The 25,360-nt window shown below is 44.5% G+C and overlaps 1 protein-coding gene across 1 annotated transcript in view; it reads right to left on the bottom strand.

Moving 5' to 3' along the window:
* Positions 1-7,321: 7,321 nt before the first annotated feature.
* The window catches only part of IL17RD (interleukin 17 receptor D), a 60,676-nt gene continuing 42,637 nt past the window's right edge, over positions 7,322-25,360 (bottom strand). The window contains exons 3-13 of the mRNA XM_060021475.1: positions 22,754-22,879; positions 18,490-18,608; positions 17,855-17,975; positions 15,852-15,896; positions 15,615-15,766; positions 14,314-14,379; positions 13,382-13,436; positions 12,773-12,883; positions 11,801-11,985; positions 8,523-9,459; positions 7,322-7,560 (exon numbers count right to left, since the gene is read on the bottom strand). Of these exons, the coding sequence (XP_059877458.1) occupies positions 7,448-7,560; positions 8,523-9,459; positions 11,801-11,985; positions 12,773-12,883; positions 13,382-13,436; positions 14,314-14,379; positions 15,615-15,766; positions 15,852-15,896; positions 17,855-17,975; positions 18,490-18,608; positions 22,754-22,879 (2,030 nt within the window). The 3' untranslated portion in view covers positions 7,322-7,447. The remainder of the gene's footprint in view (positions 7,561-8,522; positions 9,460-11,800; positions 11,986-12,772; positions 12,884-13,381; positions 13,437-14,313; positions 14,380-15,614; positions 15,767-15,851; positions 15,897-17,854; positions 17,976-18,489; positions 18,609-22,753; positions 22,880-25,360) is intronic.

The following is a 25,360-nucleotide window of genomic DNA, read 5'->3' on the forward strand; positions in this document are numbered from 1 at the left end:
CCTGTAGACAGAAAGGACAGGGTATGCTGGGGGTAGGGGTAGAAAACAAATATTTATTAAGGACTCACTATGCCTAAGACAGTGAAGATATAATTTATGTCTCCCTCCTCATCCACCTCCTTAGCTTATTGCCTGTAGTCTCTTATTCAACTAAACCAAAATTAAAAATGTTTTCTAACTAAAGCCTGCAAGGGGAAGCTGGTCTTTGCTACCCCTAAAGTTTGCATTTCTAAAACAAAGTGAATATAACCAGTGGTGAGGTCCCAGAAATGTTGGCAATTTTAAGAACCCTAAACAGCTGTAAAAATGGACTCTGCTTTCTAATACCATAGTAAAAAGTAGGGCTTCTTGTGCTATACAAAGAGGATTATTTTTCCCCACTAACAGAAAAGAGGAATTCACTTACTGCAGTATCTAATGAGATTCTTCCAATGGAGTCCTTTTAGATCCATCTGCTTAACCTCTAAACCAGATTTACTCTCAACATTTGGATTGAGGAGGAAACCAATTCACTGTAACTTGCTACTCAAGGTTCGTTCTTCTCCTTATACGTTATGTTGAGAAACGGTACAGCCCATTGATTAGGAGTAAAGGATGATTCAATCAGATGTATGAATCCCAGTGCTGTTGACTTCTTCTTTGTGCCCTCGGCAAAGCTACCCAATTCTGGGCCTCAGAATCTCAAAAATGAGACCCCAAAGTTGATGTACACCAAGAATTTAACTTACAGAGTATTGGGCGCACAGGAGATGAGAGGACTTCTGTCAGAAGAATGAGCAGGCACCTTCTTCTTTCCGAATGACAGGAAATTTGTGGCTCCCAAATTTCAGTGTCCATCAACTTCTTTTCAAATTTCAAATTTCTGCAAAGAAAGTCCATTGTTCTAAGAGTCAAATGTCTCCTTGAGGTAAGTGTCCCTGTCCCTGCTCCAGACGCCATGGAGACAACAGGCACCTGCCCATTGGAGGGGGAGGTAAAGGGTCAAGGGCAGCAGGTTCACTTTCTCTAAAGTACAAGACAGACCAGCCACCCTGGCCTCCTCACCCTGCATAATCTCTCTCCTTCTCAGAGGGAGAGCCCACAGAAAATTGTGCTAGGAATCCCAGCTATTCAGGAAATAGGAAACATGATCTAGAAAAATGAGCCACCACAATCTTAAAACATTTTATTTGATTCAGAAATTCTACGGTACAAAAACATTTTACAAATGTCAGCTGTGGTCTACTATTTACAGAGTTATGTACAAATCAAATAAGATGATAACATTTTCAATGTAAAAATATAGCATACTGCTACAGTCTGCCAGTCAGTGCTCACTACTCCACCAAACCTCACAAAAGAGAAACTTAAAGATGAAACAAAGACAATGGCAATAACCACTGTTCCACAGGCTTTCCCCCCAGAACATAGTAGCAGGGAGCTTCTGCAGTGAAAAACAAAACAAAACAAACCAACAGTGAAAACAGAAGTTACCTACTCTCTAAATGAATACATTTGGTTTTTTACAAAAGTTTTTGCTCTCTCCAAACTCACTACATTTTTTTCTTAAGACAGAAAAAAGACGCTTGTTAAAAATAACATACGATTACACATTAGCATCATCCAATTGTAACTTTTCGTCTAATGATTGGAGCAGCCAACTGTGTCTATGTCACATACAGACAGAAGATAGCTTCTTTGAATCTTCTCAACTGAAATTGTCTTTGATAAATCATCACATATGCAGTCATACTGGTTTGCTTTTGTCAGACTTCTGCTTGTGCAAACCACAGTGCTTGGTCAGTTCAGAGCTATGGCTCCAGCCCTTTAGAAATGGAAAAGCTCTTTGAGGAGTCTGTGGTCCTCGCTGAATTTTGGAGAGGAGCTGAAGAGCAGGCGGGAAGACAACTGACCAAAATTCCCAAGAGGTCCTCACTCAACCTCTTAGCAAATTAGCCCTTAGCAACTGCTATTTCACCTGTGGCTAAACTGAAGTCTGCACCAGTTAATAATACTGTGAGTCCTGAATTAAAAGTAATGCCTAGAGATACATAAAAATAGAATCCAAAAGTGGAAGTGAGGGGTGGTTGCCACTCAGAAGGTAAGAGCTGGTCTTGAAGAGTATCTTGAAGAAGCTCAGGAATGACATCAGACACATCAGGAATAAGCACCAAGTGTTTAAACACAAGAGGGGAAAAAAACCCATATATGATAGAAGACTACTGCCAAGAAAAAAAACTGTGGTAATCAACTCACAAAATGAATTCAGGTGATATACCATTTTTTAAAAGTGCCTTTGTATTTTTAAGTAGTAAGAGAAGCAGGGTACATAAGAATGTCTCTGTTAATCCCCATCCTGAGCTTGGCCGTCACAAGGCACCAATGTGAATAAGGCACCACCTTCTATTTGGGCAACTAAACTGAGTGTGAAGCTGAGAAACAAAAGAGCAGTGAAAATTATTAAGCCCTTGGAAAACAAGAGCTGTGAGGAATGAGTAGGGGTGGGATTATTTATCACTGAAATAAAAACACCAGAGCGATGACTTCACTGTGGTTTTCAAATACACGGAAGGTGACCAGCTGTTCTTTTCCCACTACATGCTGAACAAAGGAAGGCTGGTTTGAATTTCTATAAGGAAGATGTACAAAGAACTATCTGATCAGCAGGGTAGGTTACAGACTCTCCTTCACTGAAAATCCAGAATCCCATCCACAGCCACATGTCCGAAATAATTCATGCACAGCCTGTCTGACACCAGGGGGGTACATGCCAGATAATTCAAACTTTCTCTCACCCACAAAGCTCTGAAATCGGAATCAAAGCTATTGGCTTACAATCAGACTTCCTTTTATTTTCACCCTGACCCTGGAAAGGAGGTGATATAGTAAGGACGACCCAACACCCATAAGGACTCCTAACTGATATCTCCATATACAGTTGCACACCTCCAAAACAGATCAATTCACAGATCGTTTAAAACAGAAGACAAAGCATAGCTGGCTCTCGTGGACACTCAGGATTCCTTGCCCTACCTTCACAACGCCTGCTTTCCTTATTAGGTCTTGGCTTGAGCTCAGAATTACACGTCATCTATAACAGTGATTAAGCCAAGAGCTAAAACTATAAATAAGGTCCTTCAGGTGTGGAGCTTAAATGAAATTGCTCCAAGTGTCATATTTTTTAAATTGGGAGAACACAAATCTGATTTTGAAATAAACAACTGGCTTGTCTTTTTCTTAAGACATCATGAAGTGTAAAGAAGCAATCAAAAGATTTCAAATGTATTCACAATCATATCAAATTTCTTTAGGGGAGCAATGGGTAAAAAAAGCAATCTAGCTCCCGGCTGCATTTAGTAAGAGCATTTTCTGGTGGCACCAGACATCTGTAATTACCATGGATGCCTTTCTTTTCAAATCTTATAAGTAGAGGGGGCAAACTGAGAGCTACTGGGCCAAATCAGGTCCACCCATCTGTCCCGTTGGGCCTGAATTTAATTTAAAATTTTGTTTTTAATTTAGTTATCAATACCAAAAAAGAATCAGAATCCTTCATGTAAACATCCAGATTCTCAGGTTCTCTTGAAAAACGGGACAATCAGGAAACACTGCATGGTCACAACTGACTGGACTGGCTGCTCCCTGTAGGTGGGACAGAGGGTGTCCATTTGCCACAGTCCCCACTATGCCCTACTGTCTCTCTGACACCGAGAGAGCATGTCACTGCCATTTATCATCACCCCTTATTTATCATTACATTTGCTGTAGTGGGGCCCCCTGAAGGAACAGCATCTGTTAAATAAGAGCAGCACTCTTTACCAACAATATAAAAAGAAAAGGCTAATAATCTTCTCATTGGCACTGTCCACCTCCCTCCAATAAAGACCCAAAGAGCCAAATTAGTATTGAGGTGGTTGGGGACTGCAGGGTTTTCTCTCTTTAGGGAGGAAAGTGTGACATTTCTTCTCCGGGAATAAAATAGGCTTTTCCTTCCTTTGTCTCTTTTAAAGGAAAAGATACTCAACTCTGAAAAAAGGAAAAGTTCTGAAAATCACATAACCCCACAACTTTGGGGGGACAGTTTTCCTGTTTATTTGTGCTTAAATGAGGTAACCTGAGACTAGGGTTTTTTTTTTTTAAATGACACTAGTAGCTATAAAGTAGCACGACTAAACTTTGACAAACATACATGAACTTAAATTACTATATATTGATTCCAACGATGTCATCATTGCCTAGGACATTTTTTGAACTTCTGATCTGGGACTGTCCTCAGTTATTAATAATATGTCAACCAAAAACTCTGTCTGATGACTTACTGCCCCATCTCATTTTGGGCTCAAAATACTATTACCTGGCTGGGTCACCCGCCTAAGTACCTGGGCCTGGACCTGAATGACTTCTCATTCTCTCCGGAGATCTATATGCCTCAAAGGCCCAGGGCTCAGCCCTCTAGAGGACTCCTGCCCCAGTATGACTGGGCTGGGCCCATCCAGGTAGTCCCTGTTGCTTGTAGCTGACCTGAGAGAAGAACACACCTTTTCCTGGGCTTTCACCTCCCTGGTCACTCTCTTAGCAAAGCTTACTGTGTCAAATGCTAATGCGTCAGATGCGTCAGATGTGTAGGGCATTGGTGAGTTAAGATAAACAACTAGCTCCCTAACTTCAACTACCTGCACTGGTCTCCTGTACAGAGGACACCATCAGAGCCACAGAGCCTTTTACTCTCAGGATGAAGGCCTTTCACTGAGATCATCCCTATATTCTAGTTCTTGTTTCCCTAATGTCTAAAAGCCTGTGACTTGGCAGAACCTTTATCTGAATTCTGTCCTATCATTTTCACTGTCCACTCCATTTGTGAGTCAAAAATGCAGCTCTGCTTAAAATAAATGTTTTATTCCCGGCATGAGATGGGAGGGTTAAAAAAAAAAAAAGTGAAACTAATATGGCAAAACCAGGAAGTTGAACTTCTCAACTATTCAGAGTTGGGCATTCATACTGTCGTTTCAATACTTGGTAAAACAGAGTTTGATTCTGCTGAACATCACAATCATTCGTATTTCAAAATAAGTACCCAAACCCCAAATCCAAACTAAAGCATCACCTCATTTTTGGACTATCACAATTTTCCCTTCTATTTTCATAAGTAAGCTCGCTGCCCACGCTCATGGAGCCCAGTTGATGTTTCCTCTCCAGTCCTTCACACTGTCCCTGGGGCCACTTTCTCAGAGATGCCTCCTTTCATGTGCAAAGCTGAGTATCTATCCTAAGGCAGCACCTAATGGTTCCTTTGGGGCATGCACCATTTCTCGGCTTCAATAAGAAATCACTGTGAAAATGTTCCAAAGTGAATTTTCGTACACCAATCTCCTTCACAGAACATATGCCAACAATAGAATGGCAGGACAGTCACGCGTGGGCAGGAGCTCTGTGCTCATCTCAGATTCCACGGTGACAACATGGAACATCTCTTCTCCAACAAGATGCCTGGTTTTATGGGGGAGACAGTTCTGCAGCCCACTTGTCTCTCCCTCAGAGCAGCTGCAGGAAACTTGATGCCAGAGAACAGACAAGCACGTTCTTCTCCCAAGAAGCTGCCAGCTGCCTTTACAGAGCAGGGAGTGTGGCATTTGCATCAAAGATAAACACAAACCTCTTCTTTCCATCAGGGGGGCAAACCTTCCCTTCCCCACCTGCTGGGCATGAGCCTGGAAGGAAAAGTCCTGCCCTCCCTACTTCCCACCCGGCCTTGGGATGTTTCTCAGTGTCCCCGCGTACCACTGGTCCTATTTGGTGAAGCAGTGAAAACCAGGGTCCCTGGGAGGGGTGCTGAGAAAACAGGGTGCCAAAATCCAGCAGCATCTATGAAAAAGGTGGAAAAAGACACTCACTCCCGCTCAAGGTCACGGGGAGGAGGAGGGAACAAGTATTTTCCCTTTGGAAACAAAAATTCTGTACAGAAGTCATTCATAAAAACAGAACATTTACTTCTCCTTTTTAAAGGAAATTCTTTCCTCTTAAGTTCTCAATATCTATTTTTGGCAGAATGGAGCACAAGAGACATCTTTCATTGGGTAAGTACAACAAAAACAAAGTGAAACCTGATTCACAGGCTGGGCTGCGGGGGGAGTACTTTAAGATTCAAGAATTTAATGATTTCAGGTCCCATGTCTTCCAAAGATGATACTCAAAGAGCACACTCATCTTTGTAACAATCCCTTCCTTTTCACCTTCGTAAAAAGAGGTTTGGGGCTTCCCTGGTGGCACAGTGGTTGAGAGTCCGCCTGCCGATGCAGGGGACAAGGGTTCATGCCCCGGTCCGGGAAGATCCCACATGCCGCGGAGCGGCTGGGCCCATGAGCCATGGCCGCTGAGTCTGTGCGTCCGGAGCCTGTGCTCCGCAACGGGAGAGGCCACAACACTGAGAGGCCCGCGTACCGCAAAAAAAAAAAAGAAAAAAAGAAAAGAGGTTTGTCATTAGTCAAAACAAGTTCAGCAGATTAAGTGACTACCACCTCCACCTACTGCCGTGTGTCAGTGGATTCTGATCCCTAACGTTCCGGACACAGCTTTAGACCAGAGGCCAACCAAAGCAAAAATTACAACTTCCAGTAATACAGCCCAGTTGGGTATCAGTCTCTTAAAAATAAACTTCCAGGCACCAACATCTGAGATTCAGCACAGTAAATATAACCACGGGAAACCTCGCAGGGAGATCTGGCCCCTCAGTGATGCCTATTCAGATCAAGATGTGGCCCTGGTGCCTTCTGCACATTGACCAACCCATCTCAGAAAGAATGGTCTACATGGTCAGCCTGGCCCTGCGGCTCCCTCCTCAGCCAGATATGCCACCTGCTAATACATAAAAACTCATTTTTATGAAAGGTGATTGAATATTCAGTCACCTTCTTGACCTTTGACTCAGAGCTTTTTTAACACCCATGGCATTGTAAATGGTACCATAAATTCCACGTCAAAAATGGAAAAGAACATCATCTGTAACAACATGGATTCCAGAGAGACTGGCACTTGATTTCCATGGCTGTAGTGGCATCAAAAGTGCTTTTTCCACAAAGCATTTCAAATCAAAGTAGCCAGTAGTGAATAGGCAAAGTTTGCACAGATAAATTAAGTCTGAACAATCAGTGTGGGTATTTTCCTGTTTCTCTTTACATGTTTCCTCCCTACCTCTCAGAACTGGCTCTAATTCAGTCTGCCCCAACATGGCAAGCTGCTGTCAGACATAATGGACATGCCTTTCAGAGCTCCACATGGTTTCAGAAAACTGGAGACTGCCAATATACCTGGTAGAGAAGAGAGGCAAGGACAGCAAGTACTGGCCAGGATTTCATTCTGAATATCCTTTTAAGAGACCTCAGCTCCAAGTGGGCCACATACCCAGAGAGACGAGCTGGGGAACCAGAGAGAGGCGGCAGCTAAAGTGGCAATGCTTAGACCCTTCGTTTTGTTACAAAGGAGCGACCGTGTGGAGTTCACCAGTGTAGCTGCAGCAACCAGGTTCTGCTTTGCATGCCCCAGAGGCGAGGAGCTTGGAAGGAAGGGCGGGAGGGTCCTCCTCACCTAAGAAAAGAAGAGAGGGCAGAACCACAGGTCATTGCACTTCAGTGGGCTGGACACTCAGGCCAGAACGAAGCTGGATCTAGGTTTGAACCACTCACGCTGCACAAGTGAGGCAGGCATCCCAGTCAGCTCAAGACTGCGCATTCTCATCCTGCTAACAGGTTCTAGTTCCCTTAGCTGAGGATCCAGGGTTTGCGTGCATGACTCCAACTAGTCATAGGCACAGTAAGAGTAGCTCCAGACAGCATCCTGTAAGGGTTCCCTGGGTAAGCAGGCCCTCCTACCTGGAGCCTGCGCTGAGCTAGAATGGAGAGAATACTGTGCCCTGTGAACTCCAGGTTCAATACATGTGGCTTTAAAGACTTGGGAAGGTGGAGGGTGGTGAACATCACAAGTCCCAACAAAGATACAGGTCCACAGACCCTCATCTGACACCCTTGGGGACCAATGTGTTTGGTTTGGTTTTACAGTGGTTTTTTTTTAAGTCTTTATTGAATTTGTTACAATATTGCTTCTGTTTTATGTTTTGGTTTTCTTGGCCACGAGGCATGTGGGATCTTAGCTCCCTGACCAGAGATCTAACCAGCACCCCCTGCATTGGAAGGTGAAGTCTTAACCACTAGACCACCAGGGAAGTCCCGGGCCCAGTGTGTTTTGGCATTCAGATGTTTTCACAGTTTAGAAAGGCGACATAATGAACATACTGTATATTACATAAGATGGTACCAGGCAGCTCACCATAATTTATCAACAGTATTTCTGCAGCTCACACACGTGAACATTCCCATTACCTGGGATCAGCAGAGACTATGCATGGAGTTTTGTTACTTCCCATCGGGCTGCCGAATAAATTTGCACCGAAATTAGCAAAAAGCTTTCCTGGATTTTGGACTCATGGGGCAAGGCCGTGGCCTGCATCAGGAACCCGGACCCACCGACCCTCCCGGCTCCACGCGCCTTACCCAGGCCTGATGAGGACGACAGGCTCTCCGTCAGCGAAGACGTCTCCGTCTGGTCCGTGGAGAGCCCTTCCATCAGGGGCAGGGACAATTCGGACGAAGGCACGGACGAGTCGTAGATGCCCGAGTCCCGTGGCATGTCCGAGGGGCCAGCAGCTTTCACCGCGTGCAGCAGGGGCCGCAAGACCGCGCTGGCGCCCGGCACGGGCCCAGCCTCCGCGTCTTCGTCCGGAGCGAACTGCGAGCCCTCAGAGTGCGGGTCGGCCGGCGCCCCGGAGCCAGCGGCCTCGGCCTTGAGACAGAAGTCGCTCTCCGGCCCTGGCTTGCACAGGACTTCGTTTAAAACCAAGCCTGAGTCAAACTTCTTCAAAACCGGTTCCCGGTAGCGGAGTGGGGGGAGATGGAAGGGAACAAACTGCTTCTCAAACCAGTCAGGCTCCTCGTCGATAAACTGGTGCATGTTGCAAATGGCGACGTATAGGGAGCGGCCCGATTTGCTCCGGAAGTAGTTCCTCCTGCTAATGCGTCCGGGCTGCAGCCCCGGCTCCTGGGGGCTGAGGTCCTGGGAATGCAGGTGGGAGCAGAGCTGGGGAAGGTGGTCCATGAGTTTGTACTTGGTGCTCAGGTCCAGGACACCGGGAACGTCTCCCTCGCAGGAATAATCGAAGTAGACGGCGATGAACTTGCTGAGCGCCGTGGATGAGCTCTGCTTGGCTTGGCGGAGCTTCTCAGCGATGGTAGACACCGCCACCAGGAAGAGCTCCCCTTTCCCCGAGCCTCGGGCGCCTCCTTTGTGCTTGTAGTTCTTCTTGTCTACGAAGTATTTCATGCCTTTGGAACACACCACGATGATGAACTGGGACTCGTGGATCTTCTGGATGACCCATTCTCTCTGCCCTTCTCTGCAGAGGCTGAAGTCTTCCCACAAGTCCAGAGCGACCTGGAAAGGGAGCAGAGAACCTCACTCACCTGTACAGCTTAGAGAGTCGAGTGACAAGAATGGGAATGTTACAAGAAGGGCACATCATCTGCCCCAAATCATTACTAGCACTGCTATATGCAGGCTTCGGGTTGCCCAGTTCCAAGGAACAGCTAACATTCCATGGGCGACCGTCACACACAGGCCCTCTGTATCATGCCCTCATTTTAGCATAATGTGGGATCTTTACCACTCCCACCCTACAAAGAGACAGAAGCACAGAGCGTCTAGCAACCCACCAAAGTTACATATTACATGTGGGGCCTTCAACTGACTTAGAGTGTGATAGGGAGCATGGAATACAGAGGCAGTGGGAGTGGGTCTATCTGATGAGTGAGGCTGCCTGGATGGGGGGCAGATCCTGGAGAGAGAACTGGAAGGTGGTGATAGACGGGTGTGGGTGAGGGATCTCAAAGTGGGCTGGGAAATGGGGTTCAGGTCTGGATGCCAGAGTCACCCACCCATGCTGCTGGCTGACTCAATGACAGAGTGTGACTGACAAAGAGGACCTCCCTGGCCTCTCACACAGCCCTGGAGTCAGCCTACTGTTTACCAGGTGATCAGTGCATGGAGAGGAAGGTGATGAGCTGCCGTAACATGGCCATTCTGGTTCACTCACTTGGAGTGACCGGCACCTCTCACCACTTCTCAGCAGTCTACAGGGCCACATCCCTACGAGACCCCTACGAGGCCTTTAACCCCTAGGGGAGGTCTCATAGGGAGTCTGGGGTGGGGCACTGACAAAGAAAAGAACACAAGGTATGCGTGGCCCCTCAGAGGGCTTCCCCTTCTCAGACCATCTTCATCTGATTCTGCTGAAAACGTCTCGGCAATTATATCAGCCTCTTTCCTTCTGTAGTTCAGAAATTAACTCTCAGTGCCTATGACAGTCACTTATGTGGAAGGGGGCTCTGAGATGACTTTGCCTTCCTCTTTTGCTCTAAAGTGTTACCAAGGGAAGAAAGCCCCCAACATCCCTCCAGCTGCTGAAAATAATCCTGAATTGTCTTACATTTTCCGTAATTCCCACTAACACTACGCATTCTGAAAGCTAACTGGGAATATATACTAAGCACTTTAAAAATGTTCCTGTCTGACCCAGCAATTCCATTTCCGGGTATCCACCACTGGAATGGGGCAAAATTGAAATAATGAGATGTTTAACAATTAGAAAAAACTCAATTATGGTGAATCACTAATATGGATCAAGAGTCTGTTTAAAACTGCTGTTTACAGAGAACTGCTAAGAGTGTAAAAAGTTACTGAGTGAAGAGACAGAAAAAAATAATTCCAATCCATCCAAAATGCACATCTATATGTACGAGTTCATCTATGCAGAAAAAGACTAGAAGGAAATACAGCAGTTTTAACTGTGGTTCCTCTATTCTCCAGGTTAAGATTACCATCCATTTTGAAATTTGTCATCCTTTTCTAGTTTCCAAATTTTCTATTACACTCATAACTGGAAGGCTTCCCCCCGCCCCCAAGGCTAGTCACTTACAAAGCAGAGCAGAAGGGTTGTCAGTATCTGAAGACTGTGTGCCACCTGCGGGTCCGCACCAGTTTTTCAGTACACAGGCTGATCTGCCAACGTCTAGACCTTCATATATTAGGAAACCCAGCCAGCCTTGTAAACATGCTTAACTGACACTAGGGGACAGCCTCACCATGTGGAGAGAGTCTAAGAAACCCACCAGTCCTCAGTTTCAAAGCACAAATAACTTCCAATTACACAATTATTGTACAATTCTTGCATTTGTAAGAAACAGTGTACCTTCCATGAGAGCTTCAAACTTCACTCTAAAACGAACACTATGACATTATAGAAAAGCTACATATTAACAGCTTAATTCAAGAGAACAGGCAAGAAACCAGAGGAAACCATTTGAGTACTTAACATATTATTGTTTTCCCTTATTTGCCAAGCTCCCCCTCCAAAACTGTCTAAACTCGCCTCTTTACTTGCCATTCTCTCTTTGACCCTCCAGTGCTCTCCAGGATGTCTTGAGTGACCTCCTCCCACCGGCCCCATTGCACGCTCCCAGGGCAGCTGCCATTTCCTCCACCATCCTGTCCCCCATTCCCCCGAGGTCTTTTTAATGCTTAAAACACTTCCTGCCAGGTGGGTGCCACTCAAGGCTTTTGAGCAGGAGTATGTCAGGGTTAGAACTAAGTGTCAGCAAACATTTAGTGCTGGTGATGGGTAGGCCAGGCTGAAAGAAGAGTGCAAGGCTGACCCTAGTTTGGAAGCTAGGCATTTAGCACATGTCCCGCCCAGAAAAAAAGACTTTAGATTCCTCACCTCACAGCCACAGAAGTCCTGGAGGAAGTAGGCAAAACACTGGACGACGTTCATGTGATTCTGGCCATCTTTACTGGAATAGCAGAGGAAGACCTTGGGCCGTGGCCGGAGCCTCTCCCTGGGAAGTGCCGTGATGTACGTGGAGGACTCAGAACTCTCTTCATCTAAATGTGAATATATATTTTCTAAAGTGGAAAAGAAGATAGGGTTGGCTCCCATGAGCAAAGCTCTGTCCTGTTCCCTACGACTCGGGACCTAATGCTGTCTTCAAGAAACAACAGTCACCATGTCACCTAGAGCACTCCCAGCTCCCTAATTCCACCAGCCCCTTGGGTCACCTCTGGGAATGGGACAGCTAGTTTCTGCAGTGGAGGCAAAAATGGACAAAATTTGTTCTTCACCTGAAACTGACCTCAGGCAAGCCAAGAGCACTGCAGCACCACCCCACCCTCTTGCAACTGAGTGCACCTACTACATCATTAAGCATCAGCAGAGGTGACCTTCTTTAAAACAAAAAAACTTTCATTGAAGGGTTTTTTTTTTGTACAAATTACAAAGGTAAAGTCCATAAATCTTAAGAGTACATCTCAATAACTTTTATCTAAGAATACACCTGTGTAACCGCCACTCAGATTAAGATATATTTCTAAGTTCCCCAGAAGCTTCTCTCCCGACGTCAGACTTCTATAAGTGATAAAGCCCTACCTCTTCCCTTACTCACACCTTTAGTCTTCCTTTATGCTCGTGAATTTACCATCCTGAGTTTGAGAAGAGAAGTATGCCTGTCCTTTTAGTGGCTCCTGAGGTTAAAAGTCAAATTTTTTAATTCTGGGAACTACAGCAGCCAGGGAACTCACTACAGGAGCTGTGTGGCTTCCCAGTCGCCTGCCTGGAGGGACCAAGTGCTGCCAGTCTCCCTCTGTTGGCCCTAGACCTGCCAATATAGGAAGAACACACCACACAAAGATATACCTTGCTGCTTCTTGCGGCACATCACCGTGAACAGCGTCGCAAATGCCGATATGACAACCAGCGGCACAGTGATGGCAACAGCTCTGATGGGCCCAGCCCATTGGGAATACACTGGGAAATTTCAAAGGGAAGGCTTTTAGACTTAAGCAGTATAACAGGTTCAAAGAGAAACAATTTTTTTTCATTTTTAAACATAAGCCACATAACAGGTTCTAAGACTCCTTGACCACTTTTCTCTAGTACCGATTTGGTGATTATAAAAGTATTCATTTTAAAAGACTGTAGAAGACAATTCAGTAGTTAGAGTCCGCTGAGACAATAAATACCTTTGAGTGAGAATTTGCCTAGGGAAATCTCCCCTCCCACCACTTTTCTTCTGAGGACAATTGACTATTTATCTGGTCCCAGCAACACACACAACACCCTGGATTTGATCTTCTGGGCGTCAACATTAGGGTGGAAGGAAAGTCAGATTTGATGGAACATCATTTAAGAGTGAGGAGCTCAAGTGTTTTCTTTTTGTAAACCATGAAGTACAGAAAGCATCGAATACCTTGGTCCACTCTGTAGTCCAGAGGCAGCATTTCCAACAAACAAACAAAATCTTACCTGGTTTTAAGGCATAATGCATCACTTTTCTTGTCATATTAGTGTCATCCACCAGCTGCAAAACAGAGGATGCTGTATTACTTTTTTTAAGTGATAGCATCTCAACAGATTTCATTCATTCTTCCATCTGTGGGCAGTGGGGCGAGGGAGAGGAGAGCTGCTGCGGCCTGTGATCATTTTCAAGCTGAGATTAGATATTAAGAGTCAGATTCATCTCTATATATACCAACCAATACTAATATATATAGGATGGATAAACAACAAGGTCTTACTATATAGCACAGGGAACTACATTCAATATCCTGTGATAAACCGTAATGGAAAAGAATATGAAAAAGAATATAGGGACTTCCCTGGTGGTCCAGTGGTTAAGACTCCATCTTCCAAGGCAGGGGATGACAGTTCAATCCCTGGTCGGGGAACTAAGATCCCACATGCCGCGGGGCAACTAAGCCCACAACTTCTGAGCCTGCACACCTCAACTAGAGAGCCCGCGTGCCGCAACTACAGGGCCCACGCGCTTTGGAGCCTGCGCTCTGGAGCCCATGAGAGACGCTCACATGCCACAATGAAAGATCCCACGTGCCGCAACTAAGACCCAACTCAGCCAATAAGTAAGTAAGTAAATAAATAAATAAATAAATAAATAAGTAAATAAGAATATATAGGGAATTCCCTGGCGGTCCAGTGTTTGGGGCTCCATGCTTCCACTGCAGGGGGCATGGGTTCAATCTCTGGTCAGGGAACTAAGATCCCACACGCCATGCAGCATAGCCAAAAAAATTTTTTTAATTAAAAAAAAAAGAATATATATATTTATAACTGAGTCACTTTGCTGTACAACAAAAATTAACACAATATTGTAAATCAACTATACTTCAATAAAATTTAAAAAGAATAAAAATAATAGGGCTTTCTTGAGTTGTACGTACCTCAATTATATAATCCCCAGGAGATACATTTTGAAGGAGGCAGCTGGTTGTCTCTGTATTTTGCTCCTGCAAAGAAAGAAATAACACTTTAAAACTTTCTTCTTAGATAAAGGTCATCGGGACCCCTCTCTTCTGTCCTAGAACTGAAGGAGCCTTGCCACCAGTTCAGTCATGTTTTCAGAAGATGTCAGTTGGAACAGAAAGCAACTGTGCTTATCTGCCAGGGTATCTGAACTTCATTTTGATAAAAGGCCCAGGAGAGCCTGGGACCCCTGTCATATTCTATGCTTGGCTGGTGGTGCCCTGAGCAGCAATTTTTTATTTGAAGGCAAAGAAACCAATTAGGATACCTTTTACTTAATAAAAGGATGGGGAAAGAAACTACACTTCCATGTTTGTGCATATTTTATTTGCTATAATTTTAACTTGAGCGGAAGGTCAGTGACAGAGGTGACAGCCAGCAGGAAGACAGAACTCGACACAAAGGAGCACATCTACTTCTGCCACTATGACCAAAAACCTCTCTTGGTGCTCTCATGGGATAATCTAGCAGTCTTGTGAACTTCCATGAAACATTTCCCACACCCCCGACCACCTCTAGTTTAAGAACTTGGTTACTGAATTTCTACTTCACCTTGGCCTCTGTGTAAAATCACTAGCCACTGACATGCTAGTGGCTTGGCTCCTAGATGTGTTTTTTTTCACTTACTAACTGTGAGGCCTTCAGCAGCAGTCCAGGTGACCTCCCTGGGCCACAGGTTCCCCAGCTCTAAAGTGGGGATAACAGCAGCCTTTGTTCCATTGAGCTGTAAGGATTCAATGACCACAAAGCTTGGTAACTGGCACACAGTGAGCACCTGATTCATGCTTAAAATATGGAAGAACAGGGACTTCCCTGATGGTGCAGCAGCTAAGACTCCACGCTCCCAGTGCAGGGGGCCCGGGTTCGATCCCTGGTCAGGGAACTAGATCCTGCATGCTAAAACTAAGACCTGGCACAGCCAAATAAATAAATATTAAAAATTAAAATACAGAATAGACCACAACTACTTCATTGTTTCAGTTCCTTGGTAATACTTTATCTGCTACATCTCCACTGGGACAGCTACGGTAGAGATAACTAGGGAGTGAGGGATGACTCAGGATGGCCCTGAGACGCACCCAGTGATAACATTCTGGAGTGTCTACCAACTGCTCAGAATCCACAAAGCCTAATGTTCACATTGAACCATCCAAATTCCAGGGCCCCAGGGGTCATTTTAAAACACAGAGTATTCCTTTATGCACAACTAGCAGCTCACCTGTTTACAGGTCTTTCGCTTGAAGGGTCCTTCATGCTTGAGCTTATAATGAAGATAGAAGAAACGGAAGCCAAAGGCGTGGGGTGCGTGGTCGAAGGACACCTGCATGTCTGAACCGTGCTGGGTGATGTTGAGGTTCCGAGGCTTCCAGACTGGGAGGAGGAAGGACCAGAGTGAGCATCCTGAGGCTGCCCCGACACCACTAGAGACTTGACAGACAAGGACAGCTATACTTACAGGGTTTACAGGCCAGGTTGTCCGGCTGCAATAGCAGGTCACAGGCTATTAAGAAAGATGCATATTTTTAGTTTTAGCACAGTTTGACATTTTCCTCATCCAACAATTCAATACGATATAAATATATGGCACTGGGTATTGCTGGAAAGAATGTAAAATGCATCAACTGCATCAACTCAACAATGATTTTCAGTAGAGCCCAGTTGTATCTTATGAAAATTTGAATTGTACAATATAAAAGTATTAATGCAGTTCACTTTATGCCACATAAATGGAAACAATATTAAAGTCAGCCAGATTTTAAAAGCTTCTTAAAGGCCACAGCCAAAGGCAGCGAGACCTATGTTCATGCTTCTGCCCCATGGGGACTCTGTTTTAGCTGTAGACAGAAATAATGCCATTCCCTGCCCCACTGTAAACTGTTTAGGCACAAGAGAACTTTAGAGTGATCCTGATAATTTATCTTGAGGTTATTTTAACCTTAGCTAGCACTCTAACTTTTGATGGAATCTTTTTGATGGAATCTAAAAATGACATCCAGGCATCTACTAAGTAGTAGCAACAGTACTGAAAACCAGGCAGCAAAGGCGGTAGCTTTGAAATAGGATTTAAATGTGATAAAAACACAAGAGAGGCGCTATATGCCATGTTGCTAACCCAGGGAGAACCCTCTGGAAAATGATCTTACAATGCCAAGAAAATCAAAGGCAGCATCAAGGTCACAATGCACTGAAATGGTGATAAATGCACCACCTGCCTCACCCCAAAATGGACATTGATTCCAATGAGGAAAATTAAATCTTAAAGTAGGCGAGTTTTGATTTAAGCAAGCTTTCCATAAACACGTTCTTTGAATCCTCTATCTGGTTGTTATGTGTAAGGCATTGAAAGATGCTGTACAACGTACATGGTCTCTGCCCTATGGAATCTTATTTTAATTAAGAAAATGAAATCAACTGTTATGAAATGACTTTGCTGCATAGAAAACAACCACAGTTTAAAAAAAAAGAAAAGAAAAGAAGGAAACAACCAGAGTAAGAATTCTGCAAAGGGAACCACGGATGTAGGCTGGCGTTGAGAACAAAAACATCACAGAGGGATGAGGACGGCAAGCAGGCCACATAGGAGGGGGTGTCAGATTGGACAACCATCCAAGGCCTGGAAAGACGGACCAAGAAAGCAAGAGGGAAACACTGGGGTCCAGAATGCCTGGGCACCAAATTCATCAGCAATTCAGGCCGATGAAAGGCACACCACACTGTGTGCAGAACAGATGGAAAGGGAGAGCCCGACAGAGAAGGGAATCCAGCATGGTTGGCTTGAGAGTGTGTACTCCAGAGTCAGGCTCCTTGGGGCTCAAATCCCAGCTCCCAACAGGCCCTTTAACGTCTCTATGTGTGATTCCACATCTAATAAGTGGGGATGGTAAGATTAAGTTCTTTGGAGGGTTGTTATGGAGGTAAACTGCATTAATGTTTGGAAAATATTTAGAACAGAGCATTAATATTTGGAAAGCATTTATTTAACATAGATGTTAAATAAATAAACTTTCTAGAACGAGGTAACCTCAGGGATACTGCTTAATTTTCTTAATCTAATCCTGAAAATGACAGGCAATCACTCACAGAGGCCACCCTCCTGATGACAGGTACACGATAGAATCATTTCATGCTCTACCCTTTACCTTGAAATCAACTTATATTTTGTATTCTGGTTTTTTTTTTATCAAAGTATTTTAATACATGGCTGCCTTACAGCACCTTCAAAAAAATCAACCACCATGTCTATTCCAGAACAAGCCAGGAATGGGTGTCTCTGGTTAGATGCACACTGCCTGGGCCAAATCTTAATTCTAAAAGTTGCTTTTCTGAATGCTTTTTCTCTTCCCCATGCTAGTTTCATACTAGTATTTCATGTGCTCTTGAACACATCTCTGGCGAAAAGTCATTAAAAGCCGGAGAAATGTCTCCCCACGGGAAACAGGCAGGGAAGACCATACTCACTGCGGGTTCTGAAGAAGAAAGGGTGATAATTGCTTTCATTTTTAATGGAAGGAAAAGGGACAATCTTTACAAAGTAATCTGTTTCAAATTTCATATTCAGGAAAGGTTGAGATTCCACTCCCTAAAAGGGAACAAAAATACATGTGATGTCACGGAGAAATCACCCACCCCTCCACCTACATGCGAGAGCTCCGGTCTGCCCTGACGGTCACACAGACACAGTTCTAGGGCTGGGGGACGTGTTGCGGGGGGGGCAAGGAGGAAGTCCAGAAAGTTTCCTTTCTGGACCAAGTTTAGGTTTGGACCCCTAACTGAAAAGGAAGATGGGCACCGCTGTCTGTTCTTCGGCAATGAAGCTGTGGCACAAAGTTGGTGGGGAGGAGCCTACATCCACTCCTGAGGGCTCAAAGCCACCTTCCAGGACTGCTGCTCCAGCGTGTAACCTGAGAGGTGTGTTTGTTTACCACCAAGAGGTGCTGGAGGGTTTCTGGGAGTGCAGAGCAGGATCGCCCACCTTGGCAGGTGGGGTGGACCCCACAGCCCCTTCTCCTCCAGTTTCACAGGCTTTCAATGGACCATTCAGCCCCCAGAACAATAGTGTGTCTTCAGGAGCACATTCCCCGCGTGTGACTTACAGCTCGTTTGAAGCTACTGTTGAGCTGCTTCGGGTCCTTTAGAATCAGTTGTTGGCACTGTCTTCCCTCTGACTTCAGCTCCTCCAGTATTACCCGAAATCCTTTTAGGAATTCGATGCCTAAGCAAAGCAGAATGCTTTTATTAAAAGTGGACCTAATTACTTCTGAACGCACTTTCCTCCCTCCAAGATTACCATCCTCTCCACCTACACAACAGAGTTAAAGGAATTCTAACTCTAGCCGGAATATCTGAGTGTACAGAAAGGAAAAATAAATACCCTGCATTCCTCTGGTACAGGCCAGGTGATTTGCTCTTTCCCACCATTACTAATTAATAAATCTCTCATCCAGCCAGCCAGTGCACAAACACCCATTGCCTCTATGACATTAGGGTTCATATATTTCGAATCAAGTCACAATTGATCATAAAAGTCTGCAGTGGAATATATAATTTCTAGGTCATTAAACAAGGTGTATTCAGCTGATGATCATTCCCAATGCAGACCAGGGACTCCCCCCAAACCATGTTTCAAATACTTTCCGTTTTAGTCCTATATTTGCTTGCATGTTTCACTGAGCAACGGAGAAAATTCCCAACAAAGTGTGTGTCTGCACACAAGGGGTTCCTAGGCTTGAGATTAAATAGCTTAGGAGAATGCCTATGTGAGTTACAAAGCGGTTCTTGCTCTAATCATGCCTGAAAGGCCGACACCCAAGAGCTGCCCAGTGTGTGCTCTTCATACAGCCCTCAGAGGCCCCGAGACGCCCACAGCGCCGCTGAAAGGCACCGGCCCAGCCTCCCGCCACCTGAGCTTCCCCTGCTGCACGTCCAACTAGCTGCTTTCAAAAGGATTAAGCTCTGATGGCCACGAGAGCCGGTACTGGGGCTTCGTATCCCATGGAGACTGGAGTGGTCCAACTGCAGCTGGAGCTCCCCGAAGCCGGCCTCAATTGGTGAGATATCGATTTCGCATTCTTTCGGAACACTAGACAAGGAGACATTTTCAACCCTTCCCCTCCCAGGGCAAGAATAATTACACAGGATGCAATTAACCAGGTGGGAAAATTATCAATGGCAAAGGCCAGGGAAATCTTTTTCTCTTTCGAATAGGTTCTCCAATCCTGTAATTATTTAATGAAGAGCACATATTTTATGGTGGGAAAGGCAAAGGAGCTACAATTAGAGCTTCGCCATTTAGGGGGTCAGAGGACAGAGTGTGCAAGTACGGACCCTGCCATGTTGTATTATTTCAAGTACAAAGCTTCCTGCGGGGCTGAGTGCTGGCTGATCCAGAGTCCGAGATTCACACATGCTGACAAGATCTAAGGTTTTTGACCAGCAGCTAGTTAGTAGCTCTCACAGGAACCTGTCTTTTGAGATCCCCCCTTCCCCACAAAGATTTCTGAACAAATCCTTATTATTTATACTAAGATTTGATTCATTCAATGTCCCCAGAACTGTTTAACAAAAGCCAGGTGATTAATATGATTATAAGACTGTACCTCTCACAATTACATAAAAACACATCCGCTGGGGTGGGAGTGGATGATTCTAGTTCTTATCTTTAAAAGACCTGCCTAGAAAACCACTATACCAAGTATGGGAGTGGAAGTAGAGGCAGTAAATGTAAATCTTATATCATAGTAACACCTGTATCACAATACTGTTAACATCTTGTAGTTATATAATGTTTAGCAATTTTATACTGCAGTTTCCCATAAAGGAACTTACCTACTCCTAATCATTTAACTCATAAAATCCTCACAACCACAGGAGGAAGGTATTATTGTCCCCACTTTATAGATGAGGAAACCGAGGTATATAAACACTAAATGACTTGCCCAGGGTCACAGAGGGATCAAATGGCAGAGATGGGATCAAACCCAGAGTGCTCTTAACCCATATGCTTTTCTGTCTCCTAAGGAGTCTCCTTGTTAGAACCTCATAGAAACTGATAGAACCTGTCCAGCCATTCCCACCCACAAACCATCATGCAGAAAAAGCACATCTTTCTGCCTTCACTGTTCCACATCTCCGTTTTCCTCACATCTCTTACTTTCATTCTAAAAAGGGAGCCTGCAATGTGTCAGGCCAACCCTTTAACCGTTTAGCTTTATGTTGGAATGACTACTTCTCTCTTATCCACAGAGGATATTTTTCTTTTTAAATGTTAAGGTAATGTTCTTTTTAGAAAACCCATTGGGTTCAGACCCAGCAGTATTTACATGGATTAGTGAGTCAGGCCCACAGGTCTGATCCATCCTCCCTGTCTCTGTACTGAATCTGGTTCCTCTGAGATTTATCTCATTCAGATTAAGAAATTCAGAATTTATTTTACTTTTCCCTTGGTCAGATTTTTTTTTTTTTGGTTCTTTTTTTTGCGATACGCGGGCCTCTCAGTGCTGTGGCCTCTCCGCTTGCAGAGCACAGGCTCCGGACGCACACGCTCAGCGGCCATGGCTCACGGGCCAAGCCGCTCCACAGCATGCGGGATCCTCCTGGACCGGGGCACGAACCCGTGTCCCCTGCATTGGCAGGCGGACGCCTAATCACTGCACCACCAGGGAAGCCCCAGATTTTTTTTTTTTAATTCTAAGATTCGGTGGCAACGTCCAAGGAGCAGACCTGAGGACCAGGTTCTGATGATGATAAAAACAGCCACTGTTTTTTAAGAGCTCTCTTTAGAAATGTACCATGTGTGTCTCTAATTCTTTTTCTTTTTTCTTTCTTTTTTTTTTTTTTTTACTCTTAACAGGTTTATTGCAGCATAGTTGGCATACAATTAACTTCATATTACAGAGAACAATTTCATACACTTTGACATATATGTACATCCATGAAACTGTCATCACAATCAAGATAATGAACTTATCTATCACCTCCCAAGTCTTCCTCATGCCTCTACAGAGGCCCTCCCACCCCTGTTCCCAGGCAATCACCAACCTGCTTTTTGCCACTAAAGCTTTGTTTGTATTTTATTGAATGTGTCATCACTCAGCATGCACTTTTTGGTCTTGCTGATTTCACTCAGAAAAATTACTTTGAAATTCATCCATATTGTTAGGTATATCACTATTCCATTCCTTTTCATTGCTGGGTAGTGTTCCACTGTATGAATGTACCAGTTTGTGTATCGGTTCATGTGCCGATGGACATTCACGTTGTTTCCAGGTTTGGACAATTAAAAACAAAGCTGCTATGAACGTTTGTGTACAAGTCTTTGTATGGACATATGCTTTCCTTTCTCCTGGATAAATAGTAGTCAAATGGCTGGATCATGTGGTAATGCATGTTCAACTGTTTAGGAAAATACAAAAACGTTTTCCAAAGTGGTTGTGCCATTTTACATTTCCACCCTCAATATTTGTTTTTGGTTTTTTTCTTTTAACTTTTATTGGATTATAGTTGATTTACAATGTTGTGTTAGTTTCTGCTGTAGAGCAAAGTGAATCAGTTATACATATATCCACTCTTTGTCTCTAAGTCTTACAACAAACCAAGAGGCAGTCATGTACACTTTACAGATGGGGAAGCTGGGGCTCAGCCAGATTTAAATGCTTCTTTTCGAAGGTAGATTCTGGGTTCAAACCCAGGCCCATTTGAACAAATGGGCCCTCCCCAGGTTCCATACTCAACCACTGCATCCTCTCCTGTGTGTCATCAGTTCATTAAAGAGGACAAGCAGATGGAGCCCTAATCTGGATCTGGCCAGATAATGTGGGTTTGCTCTTTTCTGTGGGTTTGTTTTAGTTTGCTTTTTTCAGCCCACACAATTTAAATAAAAATTCAATTCATTGCCAACATTTAAAAATTGTTGATTTCATGGTTTCTCATGAAAACTGGAGTTTTCCTGAAAACACACACAACGTGCCAATGCTGGGCCCACACATCTCCTTGTGGCCACAGAGATCACTGATGCTGGATACTGAAGCCATTATATCCTTGGATAGGTCACCTGTCGCCCCAACACCTGCTGAGACACATAGGCCAAGGCCTCAGTGCCATTTATCACTCTCACACTATTATTTTACAAACCCACATCTCTCTCAGTAACAGCCAAGGGAACAAAAGACAAGTCATGGGCACAACATGAAGCTGCATGCATGTGCAGCAAGCGTATACAACCAAGTAGCAAGTGTGTCTGTGCCGAGGCACACCTAAGCTCTGCTCATGTCAAGACCCACCTGGCCCCGGAGGCCACCACGCTTGGGACCCCTGCACTGGGCACCAGTCACCATGGTGGACTCCATTTTGACCACTTACCAAGGGCTCCTGGAGACCAAAGAATGGTGACTGCCACTTGATCGTGGCAAGCATACTGACTGATGGTGATGTTCTGGGCATCGGCGATGACGTGCTTCCCCACTGGATTCAAGTAAGTGGTGCAGTCTAGAGAGTTGGGAGAATGAGAACAGTTATATATATATATTTTTTTTTAACATCTTTATTGGGGTATAATTGCTTTACAATGGTGTGTTAGTTTCTGCTTTATAACAAAGTGAATCAGTTATACATATACATATATTCCCATATCTCTTCCCTCTTGCCTCTCCCTCCCTCCCACCCTCCCTATCCCACCCCTCCAGGCGGTCACAAAGCGCCGAGCTGATATCCCTGTGCTATGCGGCTGCTTCCCACTAGCTATCTACCTTACGTTTGGTAGTGTATATATGTCCATGCTTCTCTCTCGCTTTGTCACAGCTCACCCTTCCCCCTCCCCATATCCTCAAGTCCGTTCTCCAGTAGGTGTCTTTATTCCTGTCTTACCCTTAGGTTCTTCATGACATTTTTTTTTCTTAAATTCCATATATATGTGTTAGCATACGGTATTTGTCTTTCTCTTTCTGACTTACTTCACTCTGTATGACAGACTCTAGGTCTATCCACCTCATTACAAATAGCTCAATTTCGTTTCTTTTTATGGCTGAGTAATATTCCATTGTATATATGTGCCACATCTTCTTTATCCATTCATCCGATGATGGGCACTTAGGTTGTCTCCATCTCCGGGCTATCGTAAATAGAGCTGCAATGAACATTTTGGTACATGACTCTTTTTGAATTATGGTTGTCTCAGGGTATATGCCCAGTAGTGGGATTGCTGGGTCATATGGTAGGAGAACAGTTATATTTAAGCATTTATTTATTCTCTCCATGTTCATCTTCTCAAATTACGCAGGGCATGTTCGGAGTTAGCCAAATCTATTCTGTCTAAAGACGTGTGCCTAGGGACTTCCCTGGTGGTGCAGTGGTTAAGAATCCGCCTGCCAATGCGGGGGACACGGGTTCGATCTCTGGTCCAGGAAGAACCCACAGGACACGGAGCACCTAAGCCCGTGCGCCACAACTACTGAGTGCATGTGCCACAACTACTGAAGCCCGCGTGCCTAAAGCCCTTGCTCCGCAACAAGAGAAGCCACCGCAAGGAGAAGCCCACGCACCACAACAAAAAGCAGCCCCCGTTCGCCGCAACTAGAGAAAGCCCGCGCGCAGCAATGAAGACTCAACACAGCCAAAGATTAATTAATTAATTAATTTAAACTATATACATGCCTGAAATTATTTTTTAAAAAGACGTGTGCCTTAAAGCCCACAGATAACATCAAAGGTTGGCTGTTTGGAAAACTGTAAGATGCTGCAGTGGGGTTTATTTATAACACCACCCCCTCCCCTTGAGTTAAATTCTGGGACAGTGGTCGGAGGATTATGTAAAGTCTGGAGTTTGTGTGTGTATCAGGCATTCACTTTTTACTACTCTGACATTTTACCTAAATCAATAATAATTTACATCAGTTCAATCAGTTTTTAGCATTAAAGAGTGATCTGAAGCAAAACAATGGCTAAGTAATATGGGGTTTGTTCATTTTCAGAAGAAACCTCGAGGGCGAGGGCGAGGGCGAGGTGACTGGGAAAAAGGAACTCATAGGAGGATGTGAATTCGTAGGGTAGTGATTCACAGCCAGACTGTTAAAGAATCCAATTAGGACCTGCCAAAGGGACTAACTGATTTCGTGATAAGCAAAGCACCTTCAATGTTAACTGGCGTGTCAAAGGTAAAACCTTTGTTCCCAAACACCACCTCATCAAAGACACCCACAACACCCCCCAAATCCAAACAGTCCCACGTAAAGACGAAAACCACCGATTCTTTGATTTTGTCTGAGGACATGACTCACTGCCACCTGCCAATGCAGCAGCTGTGCCACCTAGTATGGCTAAGTACACTTTCAAAGTCTAAAAAGGATCCTAAAAAGCTGCCAGAAGCTTCCAGCCAGACCCAGTGGGGGGACCTCCCAGGATGGCTGCAGGCTGTTCCCGCCACTTGTGCATGGAGAATCCCAGACACTAACTTGTCATTCTTACGCTGCTTTATCTTGATTTCTTTTCAGTAATTGAACTTGAAAACTTTCTTTAGTATATGATGCAAAAGGCCTTCCATCGGATTCCAAAACTACTCATTACCCCTCTGAAGTCAGGGTGTTTTGGGGGTGAAGCATTCAGAGGCATTTTCTAAGAAGCCTAGTGAGTCTGCTGCATGCCTGTCCCCCTGCTCCCCGTAAACTATACCACACATTTCCCATTTTTATGACTAAAAATATTCACTAGATATTTGAAAATCACAACAGAATATTTAAAAAATGGAGAAGTCATCCATAACCTCCCACCACACAGAAGTAACTGCTAACATCTAACGGATATGCTTGCAAGCCTTTTGACATGCACACAATATCCCTTCTTTTTAAATTTCTTATTAGAGGACAACACACATGCGCTAAAATGCACCCGCCTCCTCTCTGAAACTCCACCCTTCACTCAGCTTTGTGTCCTGCTTTTCTGCCTAACTCCTACGGAAGGCATACTCCCTTCTCT

The sequence above is a fragment of the Delphinus delphis genome, chromosome 10 (assembly GCF_949987515.2).
Source record: "Delphinus delphis chromosome 10, mDelDel1.2, whole genome shotgun sequence".
In the NCBI taxonomy this organism is placed as follows: domain Eukaryota; kingdom Metazoa; phylum Chordata; class Mammalia; order Artiodactyla; family Delphinidae; genus Delphinus; species Delphinus delphis.